The sequence below is a fragment of the Ursus maritimus genome, unplaced genomic scaffold, assembly GCF_017311325.1.
Source record: "Ursus maritimus isolate PB19 unplaced genomic scaffold, ASM1731132v1 scaffold_32, whole genome shotgun sequence".
NCBI lineage: Eukaryota > Metazoa > Chordata > Mammalia > Carnivora > Ursidae > Ursus > Ursus maritimus.
Window position 1 is genome coordinate 378,584 of NW_024425786.1, and position 26,251 is coordinate 404,834.

Genomic DNA, 26,251 nt, shown 5'->3' on the forward strand with positions numbered 1-26,251 from the left:
CTGGCTGTGCTGTGCTCCTGGCCCCCCCACGAGCACTTTCCCGCTGTCCTGAGCCGACACCCGCATTCCTGTCTGCACTCACCAGACAGCACGCCCAGGGCGCTGGAAGGCCAGGCTAGGGCCCCACACCGAGACACCCCCACCCCCAGGGTCCCAAGGCCTCCTTTGGGGCCAAGAGGGGCCAGTCAGTTGCAGCTAGGCCATGGCCCCAAGACCAGGGCTCTGGCAGCGCAGGGCTGGGGTTACCAGAGGAAGCATGCCCCCTCCCAGGAGCCCCTGCCTAGCAAGCCCCGGGGTCAGACAGAGGTTCTGGGAAGTGAGCCCTAAGGGAGGTCAGTGAGGTCAGCCCATTACTTCCCGCTGCTCCAGGGCGGGGGTCAAGGTCAAGGGTCAACCCAAGGCCATACAGAGCTGTGTGGCCACTCTGGCTCTGGCCCCAGACGCTCAGGCCACCCCAAAACCCAGCTACACAACCAGAGAGGCCAGGCCAGGAAAAGAACCCCGTCTCCCAGGCTCTCCCACTCCCTGGAGCCCTTGCTCAGGCTGCTCATCACCACAAGGGCCCCGGGCCTCTTAGGGGGCTCCAGACCCCTCCCCGGGCCCCGGGGAGATTTCCGAACACCACGGCGTGGCTTGCGGGCAACACGGCAGCGAGCTTGCACTGAAGCAGGTTCCACAGTCAGCTACACATTCGTCTTCTCCATGTGACAGAAGACTGCTGTCCCTTCTCTCTGGGGGACCGGCACCTGGGCTCTGGAAGGCAGGCCACGCCTTGGGAGCCTCGCTCTGCACCGGCCCCGTGCTCACCCTGGGCGTCCAGCCTGTGTCCTTGGGGGCCTGAAGCCTGGGCCACCATAGCCCACCCCAGCCCCCCACGCCTTTGCCCCCACACCCTCAGCCAGATGGCACATTCCAGGAGAATTACAGCAAAGTGGCTGGCGACCTCCGATGATGGGTGGCAGAAACAGGGACGGAGCCCAGACAGACCGTCAGGCAGGTGCAGTCGGGCGGCAGGCCCGGGCCTTGGCCACCTGCCCACCGTGGGCTCTGAGGGGCTGGCCTGGTTCGTGCTTCTTGTCCTCGCCTCTCATCTGTCATCCCCTGTCTGTCACTCTCTGTGGACCCTGGGCCCCATCTCTGGGTCTGGGTCTCCATCTCTGTCATCACAGCCCCCAAAGCATGTCTGGGTATGGTGAGACCTGTCCCCTCCTGGACCTGACCAGGTAGGGCACTGGCTGGCGTTGAAGGACCTGCAGGGGAGTGGGGAGCCCCCAGATGCCATGAGGCCCCAGGCGCAGCCCAGAGTCTGGCTGGGTGCTGGCCATTATCTCTCAGCCTCCCCGCCCCGTGTTTCCCCTCTGTAAACGGGTGTCAGGGATGGACAGTGCCCACGGCCAAGCCCAGCACAGGACCTCAGCAATGGGAAGTGGGAGACAGTGCCCCCTCCTGAGCTTCTGCCTCCCCGGTGTGCCCCTCCTCTCCCAACCTCCCCAGAAGGGCCCGTCCCCCACCCCTGCAAGCTGCCGAGTATCCCGCTCAGACCAGGCTGGCGCCTGCAGCCGCTGTGAAGCAGACACCCCACCTCCCCCCCAGCCCTTGACGCCACCGGGGGACAAGCAGGGAGAGAGGTGAGGACGGGTCACCGGCCAAGCCCGTGGCTGCCGGCGCTGGCTCCAGCGCGGCACCAGCCCTCTCCTGCCTCATTACTCAGCGGGCTGCAGGGAGGGTCCCCGGGGGAGGGGCTGGATAATGGCCCTCAGGCTCCAGTCTCCTCCTGCCTGCCTCCCACCCCTGCCCCTTGAGCCGGCAGGCAGACCCCAGAGCGCTTCCCTCCCCCTCCCCCTGCCCATCCACCGGCCCAAGGAGGCCCTTCCCCGCTCTGCCTTGGAAAGGGGGCTTCGGACCCTGCCGCCAGCCCCCCAGGGACCTGTGGAGGGGCCAGGGGCCTGGCCTCGGCCCTCCAGGTGGGGCTGACTGCCGAGGGCCCGGGTGCCAACCAGAGATCGTATCTCAGCAGCTCTGCAGAGGCCCGACATCCCAAGACCAATTTACATTCTTTGGTCTGGGTTTGCTGGAGCCAGAACGGGGTGGGGGTAGAGGGCCCCGGATCCACAGGACCCACAGGCAGGGCCTTGGCCACCCGACCCGGGCTTTGTGTCCGCCAGCCGGTGGCAGCCACCGAGACCCAGCCTGGGGTGCCCTTGGTCCCGCCCCCTAACGCATGCGCACTCAGCACCCCGGGGTGAGCAGGCCCGCCCCCCAGGTTCACCTGCGCAGCCCTGTGCAGGGCCCCCACCTGCGTGCTCCCTGCGCCTGCCCCCGCCGACAAGGGCCTCCCAAGAGCTCCCCTCCTTGCCCTCTGCACCCAAGACAGGGACAGCACATGGCACCCAGCTACCATCTGACTCACCAACTCTGGCCCTGCAGGTGTCCATCGGCTGCTGCCTCCAAGACTGGACAGGAGACCTCATGTCCTTCTAGGGCTGCCCCCCCACCCCACCTCCATGACGACACAGTAACCAGGCGACAGGGAGGGCTGAGAGCTCTTTATTGCTGTGACCACAGGTTTAACAGCGGACAGCGGGGGGTGGGTGGGCCAGCAGCTGCTCCTGGCCGGTCTGGCCCTCACGTGCCCAGGAGCAGGCCGGAGAAGCTCGAGCCACTCTGGATGGTGAGGGTTGTCCCGGAACCGTTGTCCACAAAGACGGAGGCATACTGTCCAGCCTGCAGACACCCACAGTGGGCATCACCATCCGTGGCCTGCCCAGGAATGAAACTCGAGCCCCACCAGGCAGCACCCACCCCAGGGGTCACGTGGCCGATGTCCGTGCCCTCGCTGGGTGCAGCAGTGCCAGGCCTAGGCCCCCTCCCCACCCATCCGTTCCTCCAGCCTCACCTGCAGCTGCAGCAGCCCCTCCACGTGCACGGTGAAGACCCTGCCTCGGCTCTCCAGGCCTGAGATGGCCTCCAGGGACCTGGACGCGGCACCGCGGGGCGACAGTGAGGGCACGGCTGGCTGTGGGGCCAGGACCCTGCCCGGGTACAGTCTGGAGCAGCCCCTTCCCTCTCCACGGGCAGGACAGTCCAGGCTTGGGCACCACCCCTGCGGCCCCCACGGCATCAAGAGTGCCCCCAAGGAAGGCCCACTCACGTGTGTCGATGACACAGGGACTCAATGCAGACGAGCACCCGCACTGTGTCCCGCGCCCGTGGCCGCGCCCTGCCCTGCAGCCCCCTGTGGTCTGTGGAGACAGGCCCAGCCTGCAGCAGCCCCAGCGAGGATGGAGCAGAGAGGGACGGGGGCTAGATGGCCAGGTGCTGGCCCAGGAGCGGCTGAGGGCTGGGGGACCGTGGGCCCTGAGCAAGACCCCCCCCAGGGGGAGGTGGGGTTGGAGCAGGGTCACCTCTTCGATGGGACCCAGGCCTGGGGGCCGGCCCCCACTCACCCACATGCAGGCTGGCAGAAAACTGGAAGATGGCGGTCACTGGGGCTGTGAACCGGCCCGAGGCCAGGCTCAAGCCAGACCCCCGCAGGAAGGCGCCCTGGGCCGTGGGCTGGAGGGATAGCAGGTGAACAGCCGGCTGCAGGGCCTGGGCCCTCATCTTGCACATCCAGCCTGGGGGAGGCGCCTGTGACCAACAGCTGCCCCCCCCCACAGGCCCAGGTGGGCAGGATGGGGGGTGACCTGTGTGCGCCCACCCGAGCCTCTGGGCACAGGCTCCGGGCCCCAAGGGATGGATGAACCCTCAAGACCCCCCACCAGGGAGGGCATCCCTGGCTCCTGGCCACCTTGGACCCCACCCAAAGTCCTGCCACACGGGACCCGCTAACCCTGACCCAGGTCACCTCCTTCCCCCCAACCCCCCGCGCCTGGCTCCCCCAGGTGCCCCCTGCATGTATGTGCTGGATGACTGTCCCAGGCTGGCTGTGAGCCCTGCCCAGCAGTGGGGGACGACCCAGCACCCTGCCCCCCGCCACCGCTGGCCCCTGCTGGCACACGGGGAGGGCCTTCAGCAGATGCCCCGAGAGGGCCAGGACTCGCCCCCACACGCACTCACAGCCTGGAAGCCATGCAGCTCCACCAGCGTCTTCTCGTCCACCACCATGGGGCCCTTCAGTGCACAGTGGAAGGCCTCGGCCACCAGCCGCCTACCTGTCCCCTCAGACAGCCATGGGCCCAGCAGCCCCAAGAACCGTCGCTCGGTGGCCTCTGCAGGGAAAAGGTGAGGGCAGCATCTTGGGGTCAGAGCGGGGTCACCCACAGGGCCCAGGCGGGAAGAGTCTGGGACAGGGGCCTCACCTTTCAGCATTTCCTGAAACTCTCGCAGCAGGGTCTCCTGGGTGACTACAGCACCGGGGGGTCCGGGGGGCCCCGGGGGCCCGGGGGGCCCAGGGGGGCCAGAGAGGCCTCGCTGGGGGGAGGCAGGAGAAAGTGAGGGTTCCAGTGGGAGCCACAGCCACCCCTGCCCTGGGTTCAGACCCCGGGGCTCACCGACTTCTTGTCCCGGCCCCGGCACCGTTTCTTCGAGGCCCCCTCATCTGGCCGCCGGACGAAGTTCAGCCATGTTGTGTGGGCGTCTGAGAACTCAGACCCCAGGGCCTCAGGTGGCTGCAGGGCCAGGGGACAGGGCCAGTGTGCAGGCCACCAGGCCTCCCTGAGTCCTGCCCTATTGCCCCAGTGGAAAGTGGGGAAACTCAGGCCCAGGCCACCTTGGGCAGGACTCAGGGCACACACAAGGAACATGGCCATGGGGCACCGCAGGCCACCCCTGGGGATCCAGACCAGGACACACAGGGCAAGGGCTTGGGGCCTTTGTGGAAGCCAGGACCTGATGTCCAGGCACCTGATTCTGGTTCTGTGTTGGAGCGACCGTGTCCCCTCCCGCTGCACTGGGTCCCCAAGCAGACAGGCACACCCGCATACGCATGGAGCCAGCCCCACCCGTCCCAACAGGGGCCTGGCCCTGGCTGAGGTGGGCAGTAAAGAGCAGGAGCAAGTTCTGGGTGGGGGCGGGGGTTCCAAGAGCTTCAGACCCACGCAAAGCTGGGGAGAGGATGGGCACAGGCCCTGCTTTGTGCTGGGCATCAGGTGTGTGAGCCGGCAGCCGTGGCGCTCCTGCGGCCCCGCTCCTCAGGCTCGGACCCAGGCCACAGCTGGCCAGCCCACCTTACTGTTCGAGCAAGGGCTGGGAGGGGCAGAGCAGAGCTGCCCGAGACCATGCCCCCCTCCACCCTCCAGCCACCCCCTGCTAAGCCCAGTTTCTGCACCAGGACAGGCAGGGGAGGCAGGAGCACCCCAAGCCGCAGAGTCAAGGAAGGAGCGTATCACGCTAGGTAAGGGGGCGTGGGCCGCGGAGAGTGTCTGCCCGTCTCTGAGGAAGTCTGCATGCCAGGCTCCAACAGGAAGCTCGTAAAATGGGCAGAAACACAGCAGATGTTGGCCTGGCTGGGAGAGTCACCACCACAGGGCTAGCACAGCCCTGGCCGCTCTCAGAGAACTGTTCCCGGCAGGGCAAGCTGAGAGGTCCTGACTCAGGCAGGGTCCAGTCCGGCAGTCAGCCCCCAGTCCCAAACATGGCAAGAGCCAAGTTCCGGGGCTGGTGCTGCCTCCTAACACAGGAGGGCCAGGGCTTCTCAGTAGACCAGACAGGGCTCTATCCTGGGGGATGGGTGGGGCAGGGAGGGTGGGGTGCCTCCCACCCCTGATCTGGGCCCCACCCAGGGAAGAGAGAGAAGCCAAGAATATTTGAACGTCCTGGTTCCTCGCATATCTGCTATCTGCCTGATCCCCTGGCTGCTGTCCACCCTCACCATGCTTGAGGGACTCAGGAGCCTTGAGAGACAAGTCCATCAGTGGTGTCTAGGGGCCAAGGGCTACAGGATTTCGGGGCAGGTGGAAGAGGAGCCCACCCCTAGCAGGAAGAGCAGAGGTCCGAATGTCTGGGGAGGGCCGTCCTGGGGTATGTGTCACACGGCAGCCCCCCCACCGTGGAAACCACCCCTGGAATAGAGATGTGCCTGTTTGTCCCCCAGACGGACCTGTGCCTACCCCCAGGAGCTGCCGGTAGCCTACTCTTCTCTGGCTGGCAGGCCCAAGGACTCACTCTCTTCAGCCTGCCCATCTGGAAAATGGGGCCTCAGGCTCCAACAGGCCGCGTGGGCTGAGAGCAGCCTGGCTGGCCGCCGCAGAGACGCCCTTGGGAGGCGGGAGGCCAGGATCAAAGGCATGAGGGCTTGGGGGGTGGGGGGCCTGCCCCAGCAACTCCCTCTCCCTTTCCAGGCCTGTGGGCAGCTGCTCGAAGCCACCAGGCCTGTGCTGCTGGGGTTAGCTCCAAGACCCCCTCTGGAGATACTCGGCCCACGAGGGTAGAGGACCAGGGCTGAGGTGGGTACAGGGATCCTTTGTCTCAGAGGGGACCCCAGGGGCAGAGTGAGGCCAGAGGGACTCCAGTGACCAGAACACAGCCTGTGCCAGAGGCCACAGGGGGAGCTGGCTCTACAGTGGGGGGGTCCCGGCAAGGACCTCCAGGAAGCAGAGTCCGGGCTAGCCTTAGCCTCTCCAGCCACTCAAGTTGTGGGTTACCCGGCTTCCCAACAAGGGGTCTAGAGCTCCCCCCGACCCACCCCTGAATTGGCAACTACACCAAATGGCAGCGGGCTGCTAGAGGCATGTGGGACCTGAGGCTTCCAAGGGTTCACTGCAGCCCCTCTGGGAAGCCCCTCCCCTCCCCCCGCCCTTCCCCTGGGCCCGGGAACCCAGCGGCTGCCCCAAGAGCAAGTCCTGCCCAAGGCTCCACTCCACTGAGAAAGGGTGGGGAGGCTGGAGGGCCGGGCAGGGCAGAGCCTGCAAGGAGGAGGGCAGCTGGGAGCCAGGGGGGCGGCCGAAGCCTACAAGTGCACACACCCCCGCCCACGTGCAACCGGCCCGTGCGTACCTCGGGGGAGCCCAGCAGCCCCTCGCTGTTGGACGTGGTGGCGGTGGGGGGCTCCGTGCGCTGGCTGGGCAGCCGTGGCCTCTTGGGCTCCCGTCGCGCCCCGACACCCCTGAGGAGCGTGAGCTGCAGCCAGAGGGCCACGGCAGCGGCGGCCCAAACCCAGCGCATGGCGCCCTGCGGCTCCAGACCGTGGTGGTGGCTCAGCGTGGTGAGCGGGGACACCCAGGTGCGCTCATGGGGGCAGCAGTGCAGCAGGCACTCAGGGCCCCCGTGCGGAGACACAGCCCCAGGGGGCGTCTAGCCAGCGCCCACGCATGTGCAGGCAGGGCGAGCCTGGAGCAGCAGCACGACCGGCACCACGGTACGCAGACGACACAAGACACGGGGCAGATGCAGACGCGCTCCGGATCCCGCGGGCTGGGCCGGCGCCGGCCTCCCCTCACAGGCAGTGCCCTGGCTGCCCCAGCACGCCGCCAAATAAACCCTCCCCTCCTCCCCCAAGCTCCGAGGGGGAGGGCTCACGCTCTGCCGCTCTGCCAGCCCGGGGGCGTGGACGGGGGCGTTAGGCTGCTGCACGGGGCTGCACTTCCCCAGGCGCTCCCTGCGTTTGGAAACAGCCCCCACCCTTCCCCAGGAGGGCCAAATCACCCTGGAAACTGTAAACACGAATTCACCCCAGCCGCCTCCCAGGGACGCTGCTTGCACCTCACATCCAGCCCCTTCAGGGAGGTGGCCCAGGAGGTCCGAGGGTGGGGACAAACTCCCTCAGGACGAAGAGCCCCATCTGCACTTCCTACATATGACCCACCTCCCTCAGGCCCTCCGGATCCTTCCAGCCCTGCCACAGGCCCCCTCCAGGCCCTCTGACAGAGGTCCCCCCATGCCAGGGTCCTGGTGATGCTCGGAAGCCTGGATCAGACCCTGCTCCTGAGAAAGGCAGGACCCAGGATAGACAGCTGACCTACTGGGCTCCCACCCTTGTCCTGGCCTAGGTGACCCTGGGCGTTGGCCCTCCACTGGGGGCGAGCATGGCTGGCAAGGGGAGGGACTGATTGACCTCAGAGAAAGGCATGGTGGGTGGCCTGGCTGAGGCTGCCCCTGAGTCCTACCCCTTCCTCTTTTTGGGACACAAGGCCAACCCTTATTGCCTGAGGGGTTGCCCTCACCCAACCAAGCCTCTCGGCTTCCTGCTGTCCCGAGCCAGCAGGGGAAAGGGAGAGGAGTCCCCAGGCATTTGCCATCTGGAGGTCAGCACAAGGGTGAGCCCTGGGTGGCTGCGCACAGCAGAGGAGCCTACTTCCTCCACAGCTGGACCTGAAAAACAGTGGGTGGGTCCTCAAGGAGAGTTAGGGCCCTTCCTTAACCACCTGCAGGCTGTGGGCAACAGAACGACCGACCGGGGCCAGCTCAAGTCAACAAAGCCTTGCAGATTCAGTCGTCACGTGACAGGGCCCATGACAGCTGCCCCTCGGTGCACCAAGACGAGGAATGGTCAGAGCCAGGGCTAGCCCCCAAAGGAGCTGCTGCTTGCAGTCCAGCCTAGATGAAGGTGGGGCACACTGGCCCTGCTGGACAGCGTGAGTCCTCCTCCAGGCACTCCTCAATTTCTAGATGTCTACCAGGAATGAGGAAGGCAGACCCCAGCCCCAGACCATGTCCATGGTTGGCAGCAGCTACAGGCAGAGCCGCCCGAGACAAGCCTGGTGGTGAAGATACGAGGAATGTCTGCCCGGGGTCATCTGTCCCCCCTCCTGTTTCAGGCAGAGGTGGTCAGCTCCAGGGACAACAGCGGGCGGTTGTGGTGAACTCCGAGATCGCTGTTGGAGCCACAGCTCTTTCGGGTGTCCAGCTGGTGAGCCAGCTCCCAACGCCGGGGTCTTGAAGGGGGGCACGCTGCAGAAGATCCCCTTGTGCCCTGCCCGGCCGGAACCCCAGATGTGACCTGCACCCAACACCAGGTCAGGAAGGTAGCCCTGGAGACTCCCACTGAGCTGCTAGACGCCTTCCTCACAGGCTGGCACCTGTTTTTCTACCAACTGCATCCTGACGGCCCGATCCTTCAAGGCTTGAAAGTGTTCCGGAAAGTGCCGGGCGCAATGCACCATCTCTGACTGGCTGCTGTGTGCACACTGCCAACTGGCCAGGCTCCAGCAGTCCTACAGGCAGGCCGACCTACAGCAGACCACCTCTGAAGCTGGATGGGGGAGCCACACGGCAATGGGCCTGGAACAGGTCCGACCGTGCCTGAACCATGGGTTCTGCTCCCAGCCCCAGGCACCTCGACAGGAAGCAGGAGCCACTTCCCTGGCCCACTGTTTCGTGAGTCTCAACCGAGCCGCACTCTGCAGAGGGACACGGCTCCCCGGGCTTGGGTCCAGTGTCGGGGAAGCAGCTCTCTGCTTTCCAGTGCCCCTCCCCCTCTCCCCAGCAACCCATGGGTCTTCCCAGGGGCCCAGCTCCCCAGTGAGCACAGGATCTGCCTGGAAAAGCACCAAAGGAACCCTGCTCTCCAGTCCTCCATACCCTATCGCCCCAGACACCCACTGCCCTGGAGGGGAGGCCCAGGCCAGCTGCCCTTCTCCGTACCCACACCGGCACAACCCAGACACTGGGCATCGTCCCCACAGCAGCCTGCCCCCCATGATGCCCTTGGCACACCGAGGGCCGCTCCAGCCTCAGACCCAGACCACGCGGCAGCACCTGCAGCTTCAGATCTCAAACTCGGGCCTGGGGAAGCTTCTTGGGGGACAGATGCTGAGAACACCCCTCGCAAGACCACTCCCCACACCTCCAGGACCCCTTCACCTGCGTCCGTGCAGCACTGAGTCTGGGCAGGGGCTTTCTCCCTGGATTAAGAGACACCAAACACAGCTTGCATTCAGCCGTTCAGCTGGGCCAACTACTGGGGACGCCCAACTGCCCTCCCCCAGGGACTCCACACAAGAGAGAGGGGCCGCTGACCCCTCCGAGGGAGAGCAACACGTACACGGGGTCAGACGTGTAGACCCACAGGACAAGTTCATCTTTTTTAAAAATTTTTTATTTATTTATTGTAAGCAATCTCTACACCCAACGTGGGGCTCGAACTCACGACCATGAATGCAAGGGTCACCTGCTCTTCCAACGGGGCCGGCCAGGCTCCCCAAGGCCATCTTTTACTTCGGGTGACTGCAGACAGCCTGCCACCTTGGACACTGGGTGAAGGCTCTGTTCAGCACGGATCTATTTCTACCGCTGACAAGGGTTTTTAATAGTCGAGATTTCACACAGGGCGAAGAAATAACCCACGTTAAGGAAAATAGTTGCTACGATGCCTCCTCAAAACCTCAGGAAATATTAAGTGCTTGGATCAGACGCTAAACTCCACAGACACACCCTCGAGCCGGCCGTGCGGAGGATGCCCGGCGGAGCGGGCCCCTGCCTACCACTGCACGCAGGGGTCCAGGCCCAGCCGCGTGGCGCTGCCACCAGGGCCCACGGCGAGCCACGGGACACTGCCACGCTGCAGACACAGTAGCGCCAGTGCCCCCACGGGCCCAGCCGCTGGCCTGCCTGTGGGCTAGCCTGGCGCTGGGCTGAGATGGACTTGCACTTCCGCCAACAGAGACTCAAACAGCACAACATTTAGGAACAAAGATATAATCAGAGATTTTCTTCACAAGAGCAGGTTAAATACACACACGTGGTAAATCATAGAGGAATTTTAAATAAACGGATCAAAAACCAAAGACTGTCGAAGATGCGCAAGTGCGTGGCTTCCCTTGAGGCCCCTGTGGCCCCTGGAGTGGGATCGGGGCACCTCAGCCCGGGACCCGCAGACACAGTGCTTTCAAATGACGCCAAGTGAAATCACCACACAGGCGCTGGATGGAAGATGTCAGCAGCCAGGGAGCCATCTCCCCCCACCGGCCCTGCCCTTCCTGGGCAGCCGTCACGTCCTGTGATGCCCAGTCCCTGTGTGGTCTTCCAGAGCAGAGCCCATACCAGACACGGATCAGCTGCGAAAAGGAACATGGGAGCCTATCTTCAGGGTAAAACAAAGACCTGGACCAAGTGTGAGGAGACCCCGAGGTGCACAGAAGCCGGCTGTCAGGTGCAGACCCCCAGCGGGCTGTTGGGGTCAGAGGAAATGTCCTGCAGGCACCAAGGGCCACCCCTGCAGCATCCGGGAACCTGGAGGTGGCAGTGGGGGGCCCAGCCTGGGTGTGGAGGCAAGGGGGTGGGGGGTAAGGTGAAAGCGGCCTAAGGGACCACACAGGACACCATGGCTCTTCGAGTAAAGGGTGCCACCTTGTGGTCACACAGCAAGCGGATGCTGAATTTCAACTTCAGCAAAACAAAGAGCCCACTTTCCTAGGGGGACAGCTTCCTTCCAGGTGAACACAAGCACATTTCAAATGCTGGGGCCAAACCCCACGTCTCCTGGACCCCATCTGTGGCCGTCCTTGGCCAGGCCCCCTGCCCCTGCCAGCCGGGCGCAGCTGTGGGAACTTCTCCCACCTGGTGAGCCAGGGAGGGCTCCACTGGACCAAGAACGCACGCAAAGTATTTGATAATCGAGTTTTGTATTTTTAAGTGACCAAATCTAATAAAATGAAAAACAGGTTTACTAAAACAGGTCCAAAAGACGATACAGGAGATAAGCTATAAAACCAAAGCGTGAGGCCCCTCCTCGACACCCAAGCTCCATGGTCCCCAACCGACCCCAGCGCGAGGACGGGGAGCTGAGAACCTTGCATCGCCTCTAAATCCAAGTGACACACTTTGGTTTCTGTTTTCCTTTTCAAGGTTTTTAAAAAGCTAACCCGGAGTCAGGCAGGTGCACCCTGCGCTCGGCAGCACGTCCAGCCAGCCCACAGCAAGCTCGGGCCGTGTCCCTCGTTTGTGACCACCTCTGCCGGCCGTGGCATGTGGCTCACTCCTGCGCTATGCTTCTCAGCACGTACTTGACCGTGTAGGCAAAAGCCGCAAACCCAACTATAACAAACAAGTTCGCCAGGGCGCCGCCCAGGAGTCCGTGGTGCCGGTTGGCCTGCTGGAGCCCCGCGAGGTGCGGCCCAGCCCCTGGCGCGTGCCCATTGAGGAGCTGAAGCCCATTCTGACCATGGTGTGTTTCCCCATCTGGAACCACATCTGGTAAGGGGAGAGCCTGGGGTCGGCTACTGAGTTCGTCTTGGGCTTTCTGCTTTTGTTTAATTTCCTAAGATAAAAACAAAAAGAAACAAGGGTTGGTCTAAACAATTGAGTTCCTTCAGGACTAGGGAGGATTCTAAGACCCACCATGAAGACCTGTGGGGCCAGCAGTCGCCAGCCGCACGTATTCAATCCTGATACCCACCCTCGGAGCTGGGGGCTGTGGCTAACCCTGTTTTACAGATGGGGGGGGACACTTGTCAAAACCACCCAGCCTGCACCCCTCAGGGCCTAGACCGAGCAGGTCCAAGCAATACAGATTCACCGCGGCCTCGACCTTAGTGCAGCTCACCCTGCCCCTCCTGGCCAACGGCCCTCCCTGCAGCTCAGCAGCCCACCTGAGGAGCTCCATGCCCTGTCATCCAGTTCCCGTTCCCTGGCCTCCCCAGCTCCAACCACACCGCCCAAGCCCCCTGGTCCCTAGGCACCTTCAGGAGAAGGTGTGTGCGGACGGGGACCCTCCGTGCTGCGCACCTGCGGCACAGGGACCACGGCAGCACCGTCTTCTCTTTCAAAGAATCAAATCTGAAAGTGCTCCTGACAAGGGGGGAGCAAAACTGACCGCCAGCCTCTGTCCCTTACCTCCACGACTTCAGGGAATAATTCACAGAAGACTTTGTCTTTCAAATTAAATGCTAAACTTTGTGCAGCCAGTTGTCTTTTCTAGGAAGAAAGAGAAGGGAAATATCAGCCCGATTAATTTCAATTCGTTCAAATTCTAAAGACTATTTTATCCTCAAAGGCTGTTGTCTTCATGTTATTAAAGCACTCTGTGACCTCACTCTTCACAACAAGGCTTATTTAACTTTCCATTATCAATAACATTAAACTTGATTCCTACTTAAACAACAGAAAAATATAACCAGTTAACAAGGACTAGGCACCCTGCTACCCGTGGAGGGGCTGTGGTGCTGCCCACCCCACCCAAGACCTCTAGGGAGCTTGGCCTGTTCTTCCCGCTGCTGAGGAGAACAAGGAACCCCACAACAGGGAGTCTCCACATGGTGCCTGGGGAGCAAGGACATGAGTGGGAGCCCCCATCACGTGACCATGCTCTCCACCCCTCACCGTGAAGTCCGACGTCTCTATGCTGCCCAGGGTGGGGCCCTTCTCCACCATGAAGCTAAGGAGCCCCGTCAGGATGGTGGAGACGGACCAGGCCGGGTTCCACGTGTCTGGGTGGAAATCCGTGATGGAAAGACACAGCCTGCAAAACAGGGACCCGCTCAACAGAGCTCACCCCAATCCTGACCACACTCAACACTTGAGAAGCAGAAATGCCTTACCTTGTATTGCACTTAAATCTTCCATTGGGTGTTATCATATAAATACTAGGAGGTTTAAAAGGAAATTCTCTGGGAAAAACTAGTTTTCCATGATAATAGCCACCTATATCAAAACAGAGAAAGAGCCTGGTCACGGTCCACGATGCAACTCCTGTTGGGGTCGCATCCAGCCCCATTCCAGCCCTCAGGCTGGCGCCACAACCTTTGGCTTCCCACCCCATCCCACCCCACCAACTCCCCGTCATCTCTCTGCACACCAGCTGACCACACCTGGAACACAAGAGTCTTCCCACATGACCACCACACAACCCTGCTCAGTCTTCCTGTGCCCCCTCTCTCACTCAGAGCAGAGCATCGGAAGAGAAGCTGCACTGGGCTCCTCGACGGCCCCCTCCTGCCCTCCTCCCCAGCATGCCAGCTGAGGTCACCCTTACTCAGATCCCCTCCCTCCCGCACTACTCATTTCTCCTTCCCCACCAAACTACACGCAGCAGCAGCAAAACTGCCATCATTTCTTCCACTGTAAAAACACACACAAAAGCTCTGGCTGCCACCCCCCTCCAACTCCTGCCAGTCGCTCGCTCTCTTTTCTCTAAAACCCCCCGAGAGCTACGTCTAAGTCCACCCTGACGAGGCTCCTGCCCCCACCATGGTCCCCCAAACCTGACATCGAGGTCACCAGACCTCCCCTCACACCTCACCACCACGCCTGACCCTGCGTTCTAGAGCCCACCCTGGCCTGGCTCCCCATTCCCACCCCACCTCCGAAGCACTGGCCACTGGCTCCTCCGGTGGTCTCCCTGATCACTCACGCTTCTGGGGTCTCACAGTCTCACGCGACGTGAGGGTATGATAATTCCTCTCCAACCAGCACCTTCACCTGGGCCTCTGGGCCTCCACCCCGGACTCCAGACCACGGACTGACCATCTAGGCAACACTGCCCAGATGGGTCCAAGAGAGAATTGCAGCTATCTCCCCCAAACAGCAGCTCCATCCTCTTAGCCATTCAGACTAAAATCTGGGAGGCCCCATTGCCACCCCCACCCCGTCCCCGCCGCCATTTCATGCCTATTCCATCAACAAATCCTGTTGGTCACACCTTCAAACTGACCCAGACCAACACTCTGGGTGACATGGTTAGCCCAGCATCAGGCCTAGTCTCATGGCCTTCACCCCTGCCTGCTCAGCTCCCAGTCCCACTGGCCCATGCCTACCTGAGGCCTCACACCCTCGTCTCAGGGCCTCACCTGGGAGCCTTTGGGAAATGCAGAGCCTTGAGCACACCACAGGCAGGAGGAGTGGAACGTGCAGGGACAGGATATCTGGTGATGTCTGTGTGCGTGCACATGAATGCTGGCACAGTGAGGCTTCACGAGCTGCCCTGACTTCCACCTGGGCTCCCTGCTGTCCCCGGCACCCTGGGTGTGGTCCCACCTGGAGGACCGGGGTACACTAGTCCCAAAGAGCCACACATCTCTCTGTGCTCCAATGCCACTGTTGAGTAGTGCCTCCCCACTACCTCATTTGGGCTCCCCACCAGAGCCCTGGCCACCTCACGTGAGTGCTGTCTTCTACTCCAAGCTCTGCCAGTGGTGGAGGGATGACATGGGCAAGTGCCCCTCGTAAGGCCAACCCAAGAGGCAGCCAAGTCCACCAGTGAGAAACTAACACTACAGATGACACGCAGAGCACACTCACTCAAAATCACTACGGAAAACCAAAGTGGAAAACAGGCAAGTGATACAAACAGGGGTTCTTCCTAAGAGGACGCAGGAAGAGCCAATGCACGTCTGACACGGTTTGGCTCAGGGCTACACAGGAAATGGCTGCCCTGTGTAGCTTAGCGGAGGGGAGTGGGAAGACAGACACTGCCTCGCGGCAGGAGTATACACCGGCCAGGAACACGGAATTCTCAATACCCACGCTGACCCGGCAGCTCTACGTCCTGTGATCTACTGGAGAAATGCTAGGTGAAAACCTTCTGCCAAGGGAAAGGCTCCATGCAGGACCCAGGCCCAGGGAGCAAACTGGAGAAGCAAACTCAAGTTTCAAGACACACAGCAGGCAGCGCATGCGGAACCAGGGACGCTGCAATTCTCCCCGTCTCGGCGTGCACCTTACGGTGCAGACGATGAACTCTGGGAGGATCTGTACTGGAGGGGGGCCCAGGAGGGCTCATTCTGAGAGGTGAAGAGTCACAGCAGGGGACATGGGAGGACAGAGCTTCACCCAGAGGTCAAGCCCACAGGGAGTGTTAGGGAAGCAGTGCCAGGCCAGCAGCTCCCACACCCTTCATTCCAAGTGTCCACAGGGGACAGAGTGAGGAGCACAGCCTTGGCCAAGCCCTGCGGACAGAAACTACAGAGAGCGCTGTGGCCCTGGAAGGAGGCCAGGGAGCGCGTGCAGCACGATGCCACACTTCAACGCTGCCCTTCCTCCACTGGACTGCTTTTATGACTAAGTGGGGAAAAAAGAAAAAAAACTCCACTGGCCAGCTGTGCCGGACCGTTCCTGGGTTCTCTACGCTGTTCGGCTGACCCGCATTTCTGCACTCCCCCCACAGCCCGCTCACTGAAGGCACCCAAGTCTTAAAATCAAGCAGACTGACTCCTCCCACTTTATTCTTGTTTTAGCTACTCTTGATCCTCGGCCCTTCCATGTACATTTTAGAATAAAAACCTCAGAATAAATTTGTGTATGCCTACAACAGACTTTTATTACGACTACAGGGCTGCGTAAAATCTACGATCAATTCCGGAAGAATCTTAAGCCACGTGTGCACTAGCAGGAGGCCACTTCTGAACTGTCAGGGCTGCCACGCCAGGACCAGCAGAGCCGTGGAACCCAGAGGCCAGCCAGCGCCGAGCCAAGCAAACATGGACAGGGAGAAGAGCCATGAGAGACTGAGAAGGAAGGGTCAGGACATCCAGAAGTCAGAGGAGGAGCAAGTGAGGAGGAAGCCAGAGTCAACAACACCAAAAGTTCACGGAACCCCAGACACTGAGGCCTGAGATCTGTCCCTTGGAGACCGGCAATTCAGAGGTGTCCCTTATCGACCCAGATGAAAGCGGTCAGCGAAGGAAGGGCTGCAGGCTGCAGAGTGTAGCCCTGAGCTGAGGAGGGCATGGGCAGCAGGGGAGGGGATGGGAGTAGGTGCTGAGGTGGGCAGTGAAGGGAGAGGAGGCAGAGGAGGGGAAGGAGGAGGAAGAAAGAAGGGGGAGGAAGAGCAGTAAGAAAAGCTGTCTCTGAAGGGAATCTTGCTGGCAGCCTGAGAGTCAAAACCAGCAGGTAATACACAGGGGAGTACCAGACACAAGGAAACATTCCTGACAGGGCTGGGTCCGGAAAGAGGGTGCCTCTTTCTGCAGAGTCAGGACACCCCATGCTAGGCAAGGCCTGGGGGTATGGGGGTGTCCTGCAGTCCCAGCCTGCATGCTTTCACTCGGGGCCTGCCTTCTCCTTTCCCCACTGCCTCCACCCCTGTCCAGGCTCATTTCCAGCAGGAACAGGCCTAGATACAAAATTAATAAATGTCCACTATTTAATCAGAAAATACTAAAACTACAGGGGCGCCTGGGTGGCACAGCGGTTGAGCGTCTGCCTTCGGCTCAGGGAGTGATCCCGGCGTTCTGGGATCGAGCCCCACATCAGGCTCTTCCCCTATGAGCCTGCTTCTTCCTCTCCCACTCCCCCTGCTGTGTTCCCTCTCTCGCTGGCTGTCTCTATCTCTGTCGAATAAATAAATAAAATCTTTAAAAAAAAAAAAAAAAGAAAGAAAGAAAATACTAAAACTACAAAAAAATATGGGGGGATGGGTTAGCCCGGTGATGGGTACTAAGGAGGGCACGTATTGCATGGAGCACTGGGTGTTATAAGCAAACAATGAATCCTGGAACACTACATCAAAAACTAATGATGTACCGTATGGTGACTAACATTAAAAAAAAAAAAAACTACAAAAAACCCCCCTTAAAAACCAGGCACAATGCCCCTTGTGAGAGAGAGAACACGCTCAGTTCTTGTGTGTTAGAAACACGTATTTAACAAGCCTTCTAACGTGATCTGTCCAGACAGCTCTGAAGCCCGTCTTTTGCTGCATTTCTAGGAAACCCACTGCAAGCCCATCAAGCCCCCACACCGCTGTTGGGCATTCAAGCAGTTCCCACCCGCCCTACAGAGAGCTTCTGCACCTGTCTCCCTAGGACACATCTTCCCATAACAGGGACTCCTGCATCAAAGGAGAGTCCTCATAAGGCGAGTGACATATGCCGAACATTCTCCTCCAGCAGCCAGACTCTTTTCTAGTGAAATCTTACACAAAAGTCCCATGTGCAGGTATACGTCACATGAAGTGAGGCCCCAGTGGCTAGAGAGTGGCAGGTACTGCCCACCTGGCCACATCTCTGCCCTGGGCTTGCCCTGCCATGGCTCATCTCTCACCCCCCCCCCAAACCCTGAAGCTGATGCCAGGCTCCCGCGGCCCCCGCGACGCACCAAATAATCCCAGGTCTACTTCGTAAATGACACCAGAGGACCCTGGTGGCATCACCGGATCAGCCTCCACAGCAGTTAGGAGAACAGAGATGCCCAGCTGACCCAGAGCGGATCCTCCCTAAACCTCAGTGCCCCATCCACAAAGGGGCCCATCCCTTAGCTCAGAGGGCTCAGCAGAGGGAGTGCTCCATAAATACACCTTTCCTTCCTCCAACAATATCCATGCTGGTCTGAACAAACCCCAGGAGAAACTGGCCACACTGTCCTGCTCACCAGGTCTGTCTTCCGGCTCTGATCCCACTGGTATCAGAGGCTGGCTAAACCCTGCGACTTACAGATAGACCCCAAGGACTGAACACAACGGCAAAACCAAACACTTCTCGGACCTGGAGAAACACTGGGATGGACTCCAAGGAAGTCCGATCTCACTAACGCACATCCAAAATAGGGCGTGATTCACAAATGTAAAGTGTTTGACAGGTGAGGTCTATTCAGAAGGTAAAGCGGCCTCTTGTTCCTCTCACTCAGATCAAAGACTTACCTTCATAAGGGGTCATCTCTGGGCCTCGGACCACATAGTGCCTGAGGGAGAGAAGAAAATCAGCTGGCTCTGGGGATGGCAAATTCTCCAAATTCGGAGTCACTCCGAGGCTGGGGTTTGTAGGGTCCAGCCAAAACTAGATACTCACGAATATTCAATAGGTGAACTTGTGCTGTAGAGGGTTTAGTCACTTTGTAACAGAATCTTACAAACTGAATCTTGTGAGTTTTCCACTAAGTATTTTTGTGTTCACAATATGAAAGAAAGGAATCCTCTCTAACCATTGTAGCCAAATGACAAAGTTTTCAATGTTCATTTCACACACATTCTTGGGGTGTACTTGGAAACTTGCAGTTTTCAGTGTCAGTGTGCCCAAATATTATGAAGCAGACCAGACAGGGAACAGCTGGTGACACGAGGTGGCTCTGTGTCCCCCAGTGTTGGATGTTCTGGGAGAAGGAGACACGACCTCAGAGCAGCTGTCCTGCAGCAGGAGGAACAGGGCAAGCCCAGGTTGTACCCACAGGCCTCGGACCACAGGCAGCAGCACCCACAGACTCCACTCTCCCACACAAACAAAAAGCTTCAGCTGTACGTCCAGAGGTGTTTGGACTTAAGGATTTTCACACAAAACAGAAAAGCACAAAGGAGAAAGTAGAACCAACCAGAATTCAAGACCAGACACGACTATTAACCCCTCACAACCCTCCCTTCCCACAAACACCATCTTCACGCTGTGGACCACGTGACATCCGCTATCTGCTATCTGGTATGTTTTACTCCAAAAACGCTGTCATCCTATGTTGGCAGACCAGGAACAACCCTCAGAGCTAAGCACGTGACACACCCAGGAACATGGCCTTAATTTGTCACTGCTCCCAATTCCGGTGCCCAATGTGAGAACACTGGGTAGGGTGGTGAGCGGGTGCGGAGAGCCCAGCAGCCTGAGAAGCAGAGCAAGGGACGGGCACCACAGCACTCAGAGGACACCCACAGCCAAGCAGGAGCGCTCATCCAGCAGGCCTGACACGGCCGTCCTCAGCCAGCTCCAGGAACTGGGTTCCAGAGTGGGGAGAGGGTCTCACCGCCCCAACCACGTTATTCATGCTCAAAATACGATTCATGCCGAGAGAAAGCCTGCCTTCCAGCTGGGCGTCTGGAGCACTGGGGGTGCCAGGCAGAAGTGCCCACGCGACCTGCTCCCGCTGCAAATCCCACGCCCTGGGTCTCTAACAGGCTTCCCTGCTGGACAGGGCCTCACACGTGTCGTCACAGCAAGTCCTGTGACAGCCCAAAGGGATGGGAAGCTTGTGCCTGGTCTCCTAGGGACTCTGCCTCCAGTGCCTTCTCTGTTTGCTGATTTTGCTCTTTTTTCTCTGTAATAAACGTTAGCGGCAGATCCTCCTCATGAATGACTGAACCTGGGGACCTGAACTCACAGGCAGAGAGAGGCTCCCCACACAAAGAGGACACCCCTGCAACTGCCATGGAACCTGTCCCTCCATCTGCCAATTCTGTGGGCGGCCACACTTGGTTTTTGTTGCCTGGGGGCAAGGAGAGCTCTGCTGTAACCCTGAAGCCTCACTCACACGAGGCCCACCTCACCCTCAGAACCCTTCCCTCACCGATCAGAGCAGGCCCTTCTCTCTAAGCTGAGGAAGGTGGATCCAGAACCCGTGAACACCTGCCCAATCAGAAAAGTATTTCTTGGGGCGCCTGGGGGGCACAGCGGTGAAGCGTCTGCCTTCAGCTCAGGGCGTGATCCCGGCGTTATGGGATCGAGCCCCACGTCAGGCTCCTCTGCTATGAGCCTGCTTCTTCCTCTCCCACTCCCCCTGCTTGTGTTCCCTCTCTCGCTGGCTGTCCCTATCTGTGTTAAATAAATAAATAAAATCTTAAAAAAAAAAAAAAAGTATTTCTTTTTAACTCAGTTGAATCCGTTTTCTCCGGATTTAAAAACTTAAAAAACACTTTTTTTTTTAAGTAGGCTTCACGCCCAGCATCGAGCCCAACGTGGAGCTTGAACTCTCGACCCTGAGATCCAGACCTGAGCTGAGATTAAGAGTCAGACACTTAACTGACTGAGCAATCCAGGTGTCCCCTGGAAAACATTTTTTAAGATCAAAACACAAAATACCTTTCAAACGGGGGTGTCTGGGTGGCTCAGTCAGTTGACCATGTGACTCTTGGTTTCAGCTCAGGTCATGATCTCGGGGTTGTGGGATCCAGTGCCGCCACTGGGCTCCATGCTCACTGCAGAGTCTGTCTGAGATTCTTCCCTCTCCCTCTCTCCCCACTTGCATGTGTGTGTGCATGCACGCTCTCTCTCAAACAAACAAATAAATAAAATCTTTTAAAAGAGAAATACCTTCCGAACAGAAAACGCTTACTATCGGAGCCCTATGCGTTACTTGCCACAAAATCAGCCATGAAGCTGGTAAGGGCAGCATCTCTGTAGAAGCATGTAGCCTTCGAAGGCCACGCTTGAACACGGCCAGAGAGTCACTACGAAACAAGCGTCCATGAGGTACAGAGCCTCTCCTCAGCCCAAGGGCTTCCCAGGCCAGTGCCAGCTGCTTACGTATCAGACCCCCGACCCTTTGTAGCAAACTCTCCAAGGCAGGACAAGCTACTTCACAGGACCAAGAAGCAAAGAGCAGAGAAGGAGAGTCTAGAAGTGCAGCTTCTCCACCAACAACTGTGAGACCTACACACCCCCCAGCCTCCCCTATGCATCCCACAAACCCAGCACCACCCCAAAGGTGCTCTACAGCACTCTTTTTCTCCAGCCTCAACATGCAGGGGTTAAGGAAGACCCCATCACGGCCCCGGCTGCCACTCATTAAGAAGACAACCAGGGCACATGTGTAGGCCTCCGTCTACTTACATCTAAAAAGGTGTAGACGCACCCTTCCCAATGCCACGATGGGAGCACAAGGCCACCCAGCCAAGCCAGCAGAGAACCCGGGGGATGGTCAGTGTGAGGTGAACGGCCATGCAGAGCCTTACCATTCAAGAATATTGGAAGGGAGGGGCTCAGCACAGATGTAAGGCACCGGGTCCTTCTTGATTCGAAGATAGTCCTGCTTCAGCCGCTGGGTTGCTGTTGTCGGAGCTCTTTTACTGCTGTTGCTGCTCATCTGTGCGGAACAAACACTTCTGCTGACAAAGGGGGAGAGGCACGCCACTGCCTTCCTCACCCAGACGCTTCCGCAGGCCCGTACCTCGCTTCCGGCTCCGCAGCCCGCCATCGTGCAGTTAAGCCCAGCCCCCCGGAACCCAGGCCTGTGGGCTGTCCTGACTTGCCCACCCACTCAGACGCCTGCAGGACTTGCAGATTCTCCTTTTCCGCCTGCCCTGCCACAACCTTCATTTATGTAATATCAGATGCAAAGATTAAGGAAAAAAACCCAAAGCCTCACTCCTGTCCTCAAAGAACCTAAATGGGAAGAAAAACATGTAATTTAAAGGGTCCTAAGTAGAGGTGTGCTGAAGCCAGCCTGGAGCAGCGCTCCTGAGCGACTAAGCATCTCTCTCCAACTCTGCTAATGAAATGTTTATACCATGGAAATCAGGATGCACCCCAAACCAGCCCCCACCGAAAGCCTGTTGTTAAACATTCTCCAACACATCTGCCACTGGTCAAGAGTGGGTGGAACAAGGGAGCAGAGAAAGGGCCTCTCTCTGCGACTGCAGAGACGGGGACCCTTGAAAGTCTGACACGCGTGCTGGGAAGAGGGAAAAGGGGTGCCCTCCAGACAGAAGGAGCTACAGGGACATGGGCAGCATCAGGGGTCCAGGGAAGAGTACTGGGCCACTGTGTAAGGAGCCACAGCACAGTAAATGGAGACTGACAAGGCTGGCCAGGGAGGCAAGGCCAGGAGGCCAAGCAGCACAGCAGAAAGGTTTTAGGTCCAAGCCTTAAGGGAGATCAGATTTTCTGTTAGAAAGATCACTTGGACATGGGGGGCCTGGGTGGCTCAGTCGGTTAACCATCTGTCTTCGGTTCAGGTCATGATCCCAGGGTCCTGGAATCGAGTCCCACATCGGGCTCCCTACTCAGCGGGGAGTCAGCTTCTCCCTCCCTCTCTGCAGCCCCCCACCACCGCTTGTGTGTGTAGGCACTCTCTTCTCAAATAAATAAATAACATCTTAGAGAAAGAAAAGAAAAGAAAAAGAAAGAGAAAGAAAGAAGGAAAGAAAGATCACTTGAACAGTTCAGCAAAGGTCGAATGGGACAGATGAGATGGCATGGGAGGGACAGGACAGCACTGAAGGCTAAGGACCAGGAGCGAGGTCACAGCCATCATTCAAGAGAAGAAACATGGCCTGGCTTAGGGGGCCCTGGGACACTTCAGCTACGCTCGGAGGCAGAGGGGAGGGATGGTGAGAGAAGACACAGAGCTCCCCACCCTCACAGACATCAGAACAGCTCCAACTCGAACTGCTATATACACTGAAGTTTCCCATAAGACGGCAAGGCAAAAAAGTTCTGCTGCTAAAAATACAATGTGAAAGCTGCGGATGTAAAATTCGATAGAGACGGAGGACACATAGGGGTACGCAGAAATGGAAATGAGAAAGGGGCTTCCAGGCGACAGCGGTGGCAAATTGGAGCCACCCCTGCCCTGCTCTCCTCCGTGCCACTATCGCCGCCACTCAGCGAGCTCAGCCCCTCCTGCCACAGCACTGGAATCAGTGGCCAGGATCACCGCCCTGACCTCTGGCCTGTATGAACCTGAAGTCACCCCCCCCCCCCCCCCCCGCCACGGCACCTGCCCCTCCTCATCTTCAGCTCAGGGCCTCTGTGTGCTCATTTCCCTAGCGACAGCTCCATCGGGTCCGAGGTCTGCGGACTCCTGCCCCTCTGCAGGTTGAATTCCCCTCAGACCACTAAACCCCTAGACGACAGCCAGGGCTCAGCGTGCTCACTCTACACCCCAAGGCCTGCAGAGCCGTCCTCCGCACACCACTGCCCACCGCACTTCTCTGGGGCCCCTAAACTTCAAGGTCTCTGTTCCCCTCCTCCTCCCATCCCCACTCCACTCACCCTAATACAGGGTCTCACTACTGTTCCCATTAACCACCACAACAGCCTCCAAACCGGCCTCCCAGCTTCTGGTCTCACCCCGTTTCAGTCCACCCTGGACACTTAAGTCAGATTAACTTTCTCCACCCACAGTTCTGATCACAGCGTTTCAAGATTCCCCCAGAGCCAAGCAAATAAACTTGAACACCCCCCCCTGCCTGCCAAGCCCTTGATAAAGAAGCCCCAGCTAGCCCTCCTAGTTTCCCACTCCCAAATCCCCTCCAGGACCTAACCAGATGGCTGTTTCTCAGCCTGGTCTCTACTGGCAGAAAACTCACCTAGGCCCTTCCCGGCCTAGCTCAAAAGCTAAGTCCCGAAAAAGCCTCCCTGATTTCCCTAGTCAAATGCCTCCGCCAGCCTCCCTTCGACCCAGCTCCAAACCACGCAGGTGCGCCTGCCAGGCCCCAGCAGTGATGCTGGTGAACCCACAGCAGGAGAAGGCTACAGAACAGCCTGGGAAGGGATGCTTTCGCGCACAGCACTGCCCCCAAGCTCCTGGCCTAGCCAAGTGGACCAGGTGGCTCACCTGGGATCAACACCTAGTAACAAACAGCAACAACCCAAAGGCAGAACCATCACACTGGACTTGTTCGGTTTCTTTTAAATGTTCACATAAAGTTAGCACTCTGCCATATATAAAACAATCCACTGGATAATTCAAATACCACTGTGTTTGCACTTAATTATGTGGCCAGGCTGGATGCTTAATGAAGGTTAATGGACAGCCACACAAAATAAATGGATCCTGCCTGATCAGTCACAAACGTCTCTCTCATTCTTGCTCCCAAAGGCATAATCTTTAAAGCCACATTTATGACTCAACTACGCAGTTCATGAAAAGGAAGGGCTCCCAACTGACCCCTCCAGTGCCAATCAGTGCTCTCATGGCCCCTCTAGTCTACAGCACCTATACACTATAAAGCATGTCCCAAGTTCCCTGCAAATTCCACAGACGGGGCACATAAAAGTGCATTATGCTGAAAAAAACAGTGTGCAGACATTTAAAAAAAATGACATGAATAAAAATTATTACATACAGAAGCTGAAGGAAAGCAGCCTGAACCAGTATCACGGGCATAAGTCCCTTCAGCCTCATATGGACACAGCTTGCCACCTGCCCAGCATCCACTCCCCCGTTCTTTTTTCCTTTTTTTTTTTTTTTTTAAGATCTTATTTATTTATTTGACAGAGAGACAGCCAGCGAGAGAGGGAACACAAGCAGGAGGAGTGGGAGAGGAAGAAGCAGGCTCGCAGCGGGGGAGCCTGATGTGGGGCTCGATCCCGGGACTCTGGGATCACGCCCTGAGCCGAAGGAAGACGCTTAACGACGGAGCCACCCAGGTGCCCCTTCCCGTTCTTTTTTTCTCCCACATCTCTTCCACTCACTGTAAGCATAACTCAGGTGATAGTGTGGCAAGAGACCTTGGCCTGACTGACCCGCTGGGCACGTGACACACCCAAGCCCCAGACTTTCACGGAAGTTTCTCCTTTCTCCACCAGGATTGCTTCACAGGCTGGAGAGAAGCCCAGGGCTGATGGAGGCAGCCCCGTTACCACTCATTCACCTGCCTGGGCTGGGAGCTACCCCAGAGGTCAACCCTTCAAAACATTACAGATGAAGAACTGAAAGTTCTAGGCACCCAGATCCAACCATGCCTGATCGACAGACACAGCCAGTTACAATTGCACCTCTTTCTACCAAAGCTAGATTACACCAAGTTTCCCTCACCTGGAACGGACAGAGCACCCACCCTCCCACTGCTGGGGTGTGATCCTATGCACTTACTAGCGCTACTCCCACTAGGCTGCAGCCTTACCTCTCTTCAGCTGTTCCATGCCTGGGCCCGGAAAGAGGTCGGGAACTGGATTTGAATTAAACACAGACGAGCTAGGTAGGATCGACTGAAAAAGGGGCTAGAAGTCTACATCTGGCTAGACGCTGAGAGGCTGCAGGTAACTGGCAGACGTGCAAAGTGGGCAGGCACACATGAGGAACTGGCCCGGGGCCCAAGTGGAGCCACCCCACTGCGGCTTCCCACTCTTACCGCCTGAATTTTCTCTCGGTTATTACCTCAACAGGCATAACCCCAAGCGCACTCATTCCTGCTGGGATGCATGAACAGCTTGGGGTACTGTCTAGGGGTGAAGCGGCGGCAGGCTCAATGGCAGCCACCCCCAACCCCGAATCCCAGAGACATTTACAAACCAAGATCTATGCCGCTAGTCCTGGAGGTGCCCTTAAGCGCGCCACTAACAGGAGGCCTTTCCGCAGGAGCCCCAGCCGCGGGGCCAACCAAACCCCCAAGCTGGCCGGAGGAGCACCCCGGCCCGGAGCCCCGGGCGCCAGGCCGTAACCGACCTCAGGTTCCGCGCACGGAAGCTCCAGGTCGGGGTCCCTCGAGCGGCGGATCGGGCGGGGACAAGCCTTGCGACGGCCCCGTGCCCTCCGCGCGGGCCGGCTCCGGAGGGGCGGACGCGCGGCCAAAGCCCCGGCTCAAGCCCGCGCCGCGCTCTCACCTCTCCCCGTCGCCGCGTGTGGGCCGCCGCCGCGCTCAGGCTCGCCGTGGTCGAGGCCGGAGCAGGGAAGGAAGAGCGTGGCCCGCGCCGGACAGCCTCACCGCGCCGGGACCGAGGCCACCGAACCGCCGCAGCGCCGCCGCCGCCTCAGCTTGCAAGATGGCCGTTCGCGGGGCGGGGGAGGCTCATCCCCG

The 26,251-nt window shown here is 59.0% G+C and overlaps 2 protein-coding genes across 4 annotated transcripts; both read right to left on the reverse strand.

The window, feature by feature from the left end:
- Positions 1–2,531: 2,531 nt before the first annotated feature.
- C1QTNF12 (C1q and TNF related 12) lies at positions 2,532–7,409 on the reverse strand. Of its 3 annotated transcripts, XM_040645593.1 has the most exons (8): positions 6,937–7,409; positions 4,494–4,610; positions 4,302–4,413; positions 4,060–4,211; positions 3,447–3,555; positions 3,152–3,242; positions 2,897–2,975; positions 2,532–2,724 (listed from the first exon to the last, which is right to left on the reverse strand). In XM_040645593.1, exons 1-8 carry the CDS (start codon positions 7,102–7,104, stop codon positions 2,626–2,628), a joined length of 927 nt encoding a protein of 308 aa, XP_040501527.1. In that variant the 5' UTR covers positions 7,105–7,409; the 3' UTR covers positions 2,532–2,625. The 3 variants fall into 3 exon arrangements, with proteins under 3 accessions (XP_040501527.1, XP_040501526.1, XP_040501528.1); XM_040645592.1 differs by lacking the exon at positions 6,937–7,409 and having other exon boundaries at positions 4,494–5,622; XM_040645594.1 differs by lacking the exons at positions 2,532–2,724; positions 2,897–2,975; positions 3,152–3,242; positions 6,937–7,409 and having other exon boundaries at positions 3,458–3,617; positions 4,494–5,622.
- Positions 7,410–11,484: 4,075 nt separating this feature from the next.
- Positions 11,485–26,251, reverse strand: UBE2J2 (ubiquitin conjugating enzyme E2 J2). Its single transcript, XM_040645595.1, has 7 exons — positions 26,058–26,251; positions 21,461–21,591; positions 18,452–18,492; positions 13,416–13,518; positions 13,198–13,336; positions 12,712–12,792; positions 11,485–12,136 (listed from the first exon to the last, which is right to left on the reverse strand). Exons 2-7 carry the CDS (start codon positions 21,589–21,591, stop codon positions 11,852–11,854), a joined length of 780 nt encoding a protein of 259 aa, XP_040501529.1. The 5' UTR covers positions 26,058–26,251; the 3' UTR covers positions 11,485–11,851.

What these genes read in the sequence shown, in the direction of transcription:
- C1QTNF12 (XM_040645592.1), bottom strand. Translation starts at nt 5,087, where the DNA reads ATGCCCAGCACAAAGCAGGGCCTGTGCCCATCCTCTCCCCAGCTTTGC. An exon ending in GTTTCAGGAAATGCTGAAAG is followed by an intron (nt 4,212 to 4,301) that starts GTGAGGCCCCTG and finishes TTTTCCCTGCAG; the next exon opens with AGGCCACCGAGCGACGGTTC. An exon ending in TCCCTGTGTCATCGACACAC is followed by an intron (nt 2,976 to 3,151) that starts GTGAGTGGGCCT and finishes TGCCGCGTCCAG; the next exon opens with GTCCCTGGAGGCCATCTCAG.
- UBE2J2 (XM_040645595.1), bottom strand. Translation starts at nt 21,591, where the DNA reads ATGAGCAGCAACAGCAGTAAAAGAGCTCCGACAACAGCAACCCAGCGG. An exon ending in AGAGATGACCCCTTATGAAG is followed by an intron (nt 13,519 to 18,451) that starts GTAAGTCTTTGA and finishes GTTTTGATATAG; the next exon opens with GTGGCTATTATCATGGAAAA. An exon ending in TATTCCCTGAAGTCGTGGAG is followed by an intron (nt 12,137 to 12,711) that starts GTAAGGGACAGA and finishes TTTTTATCTTAG; the next exon opens with GAAATTAAACAAAAGCAGAA.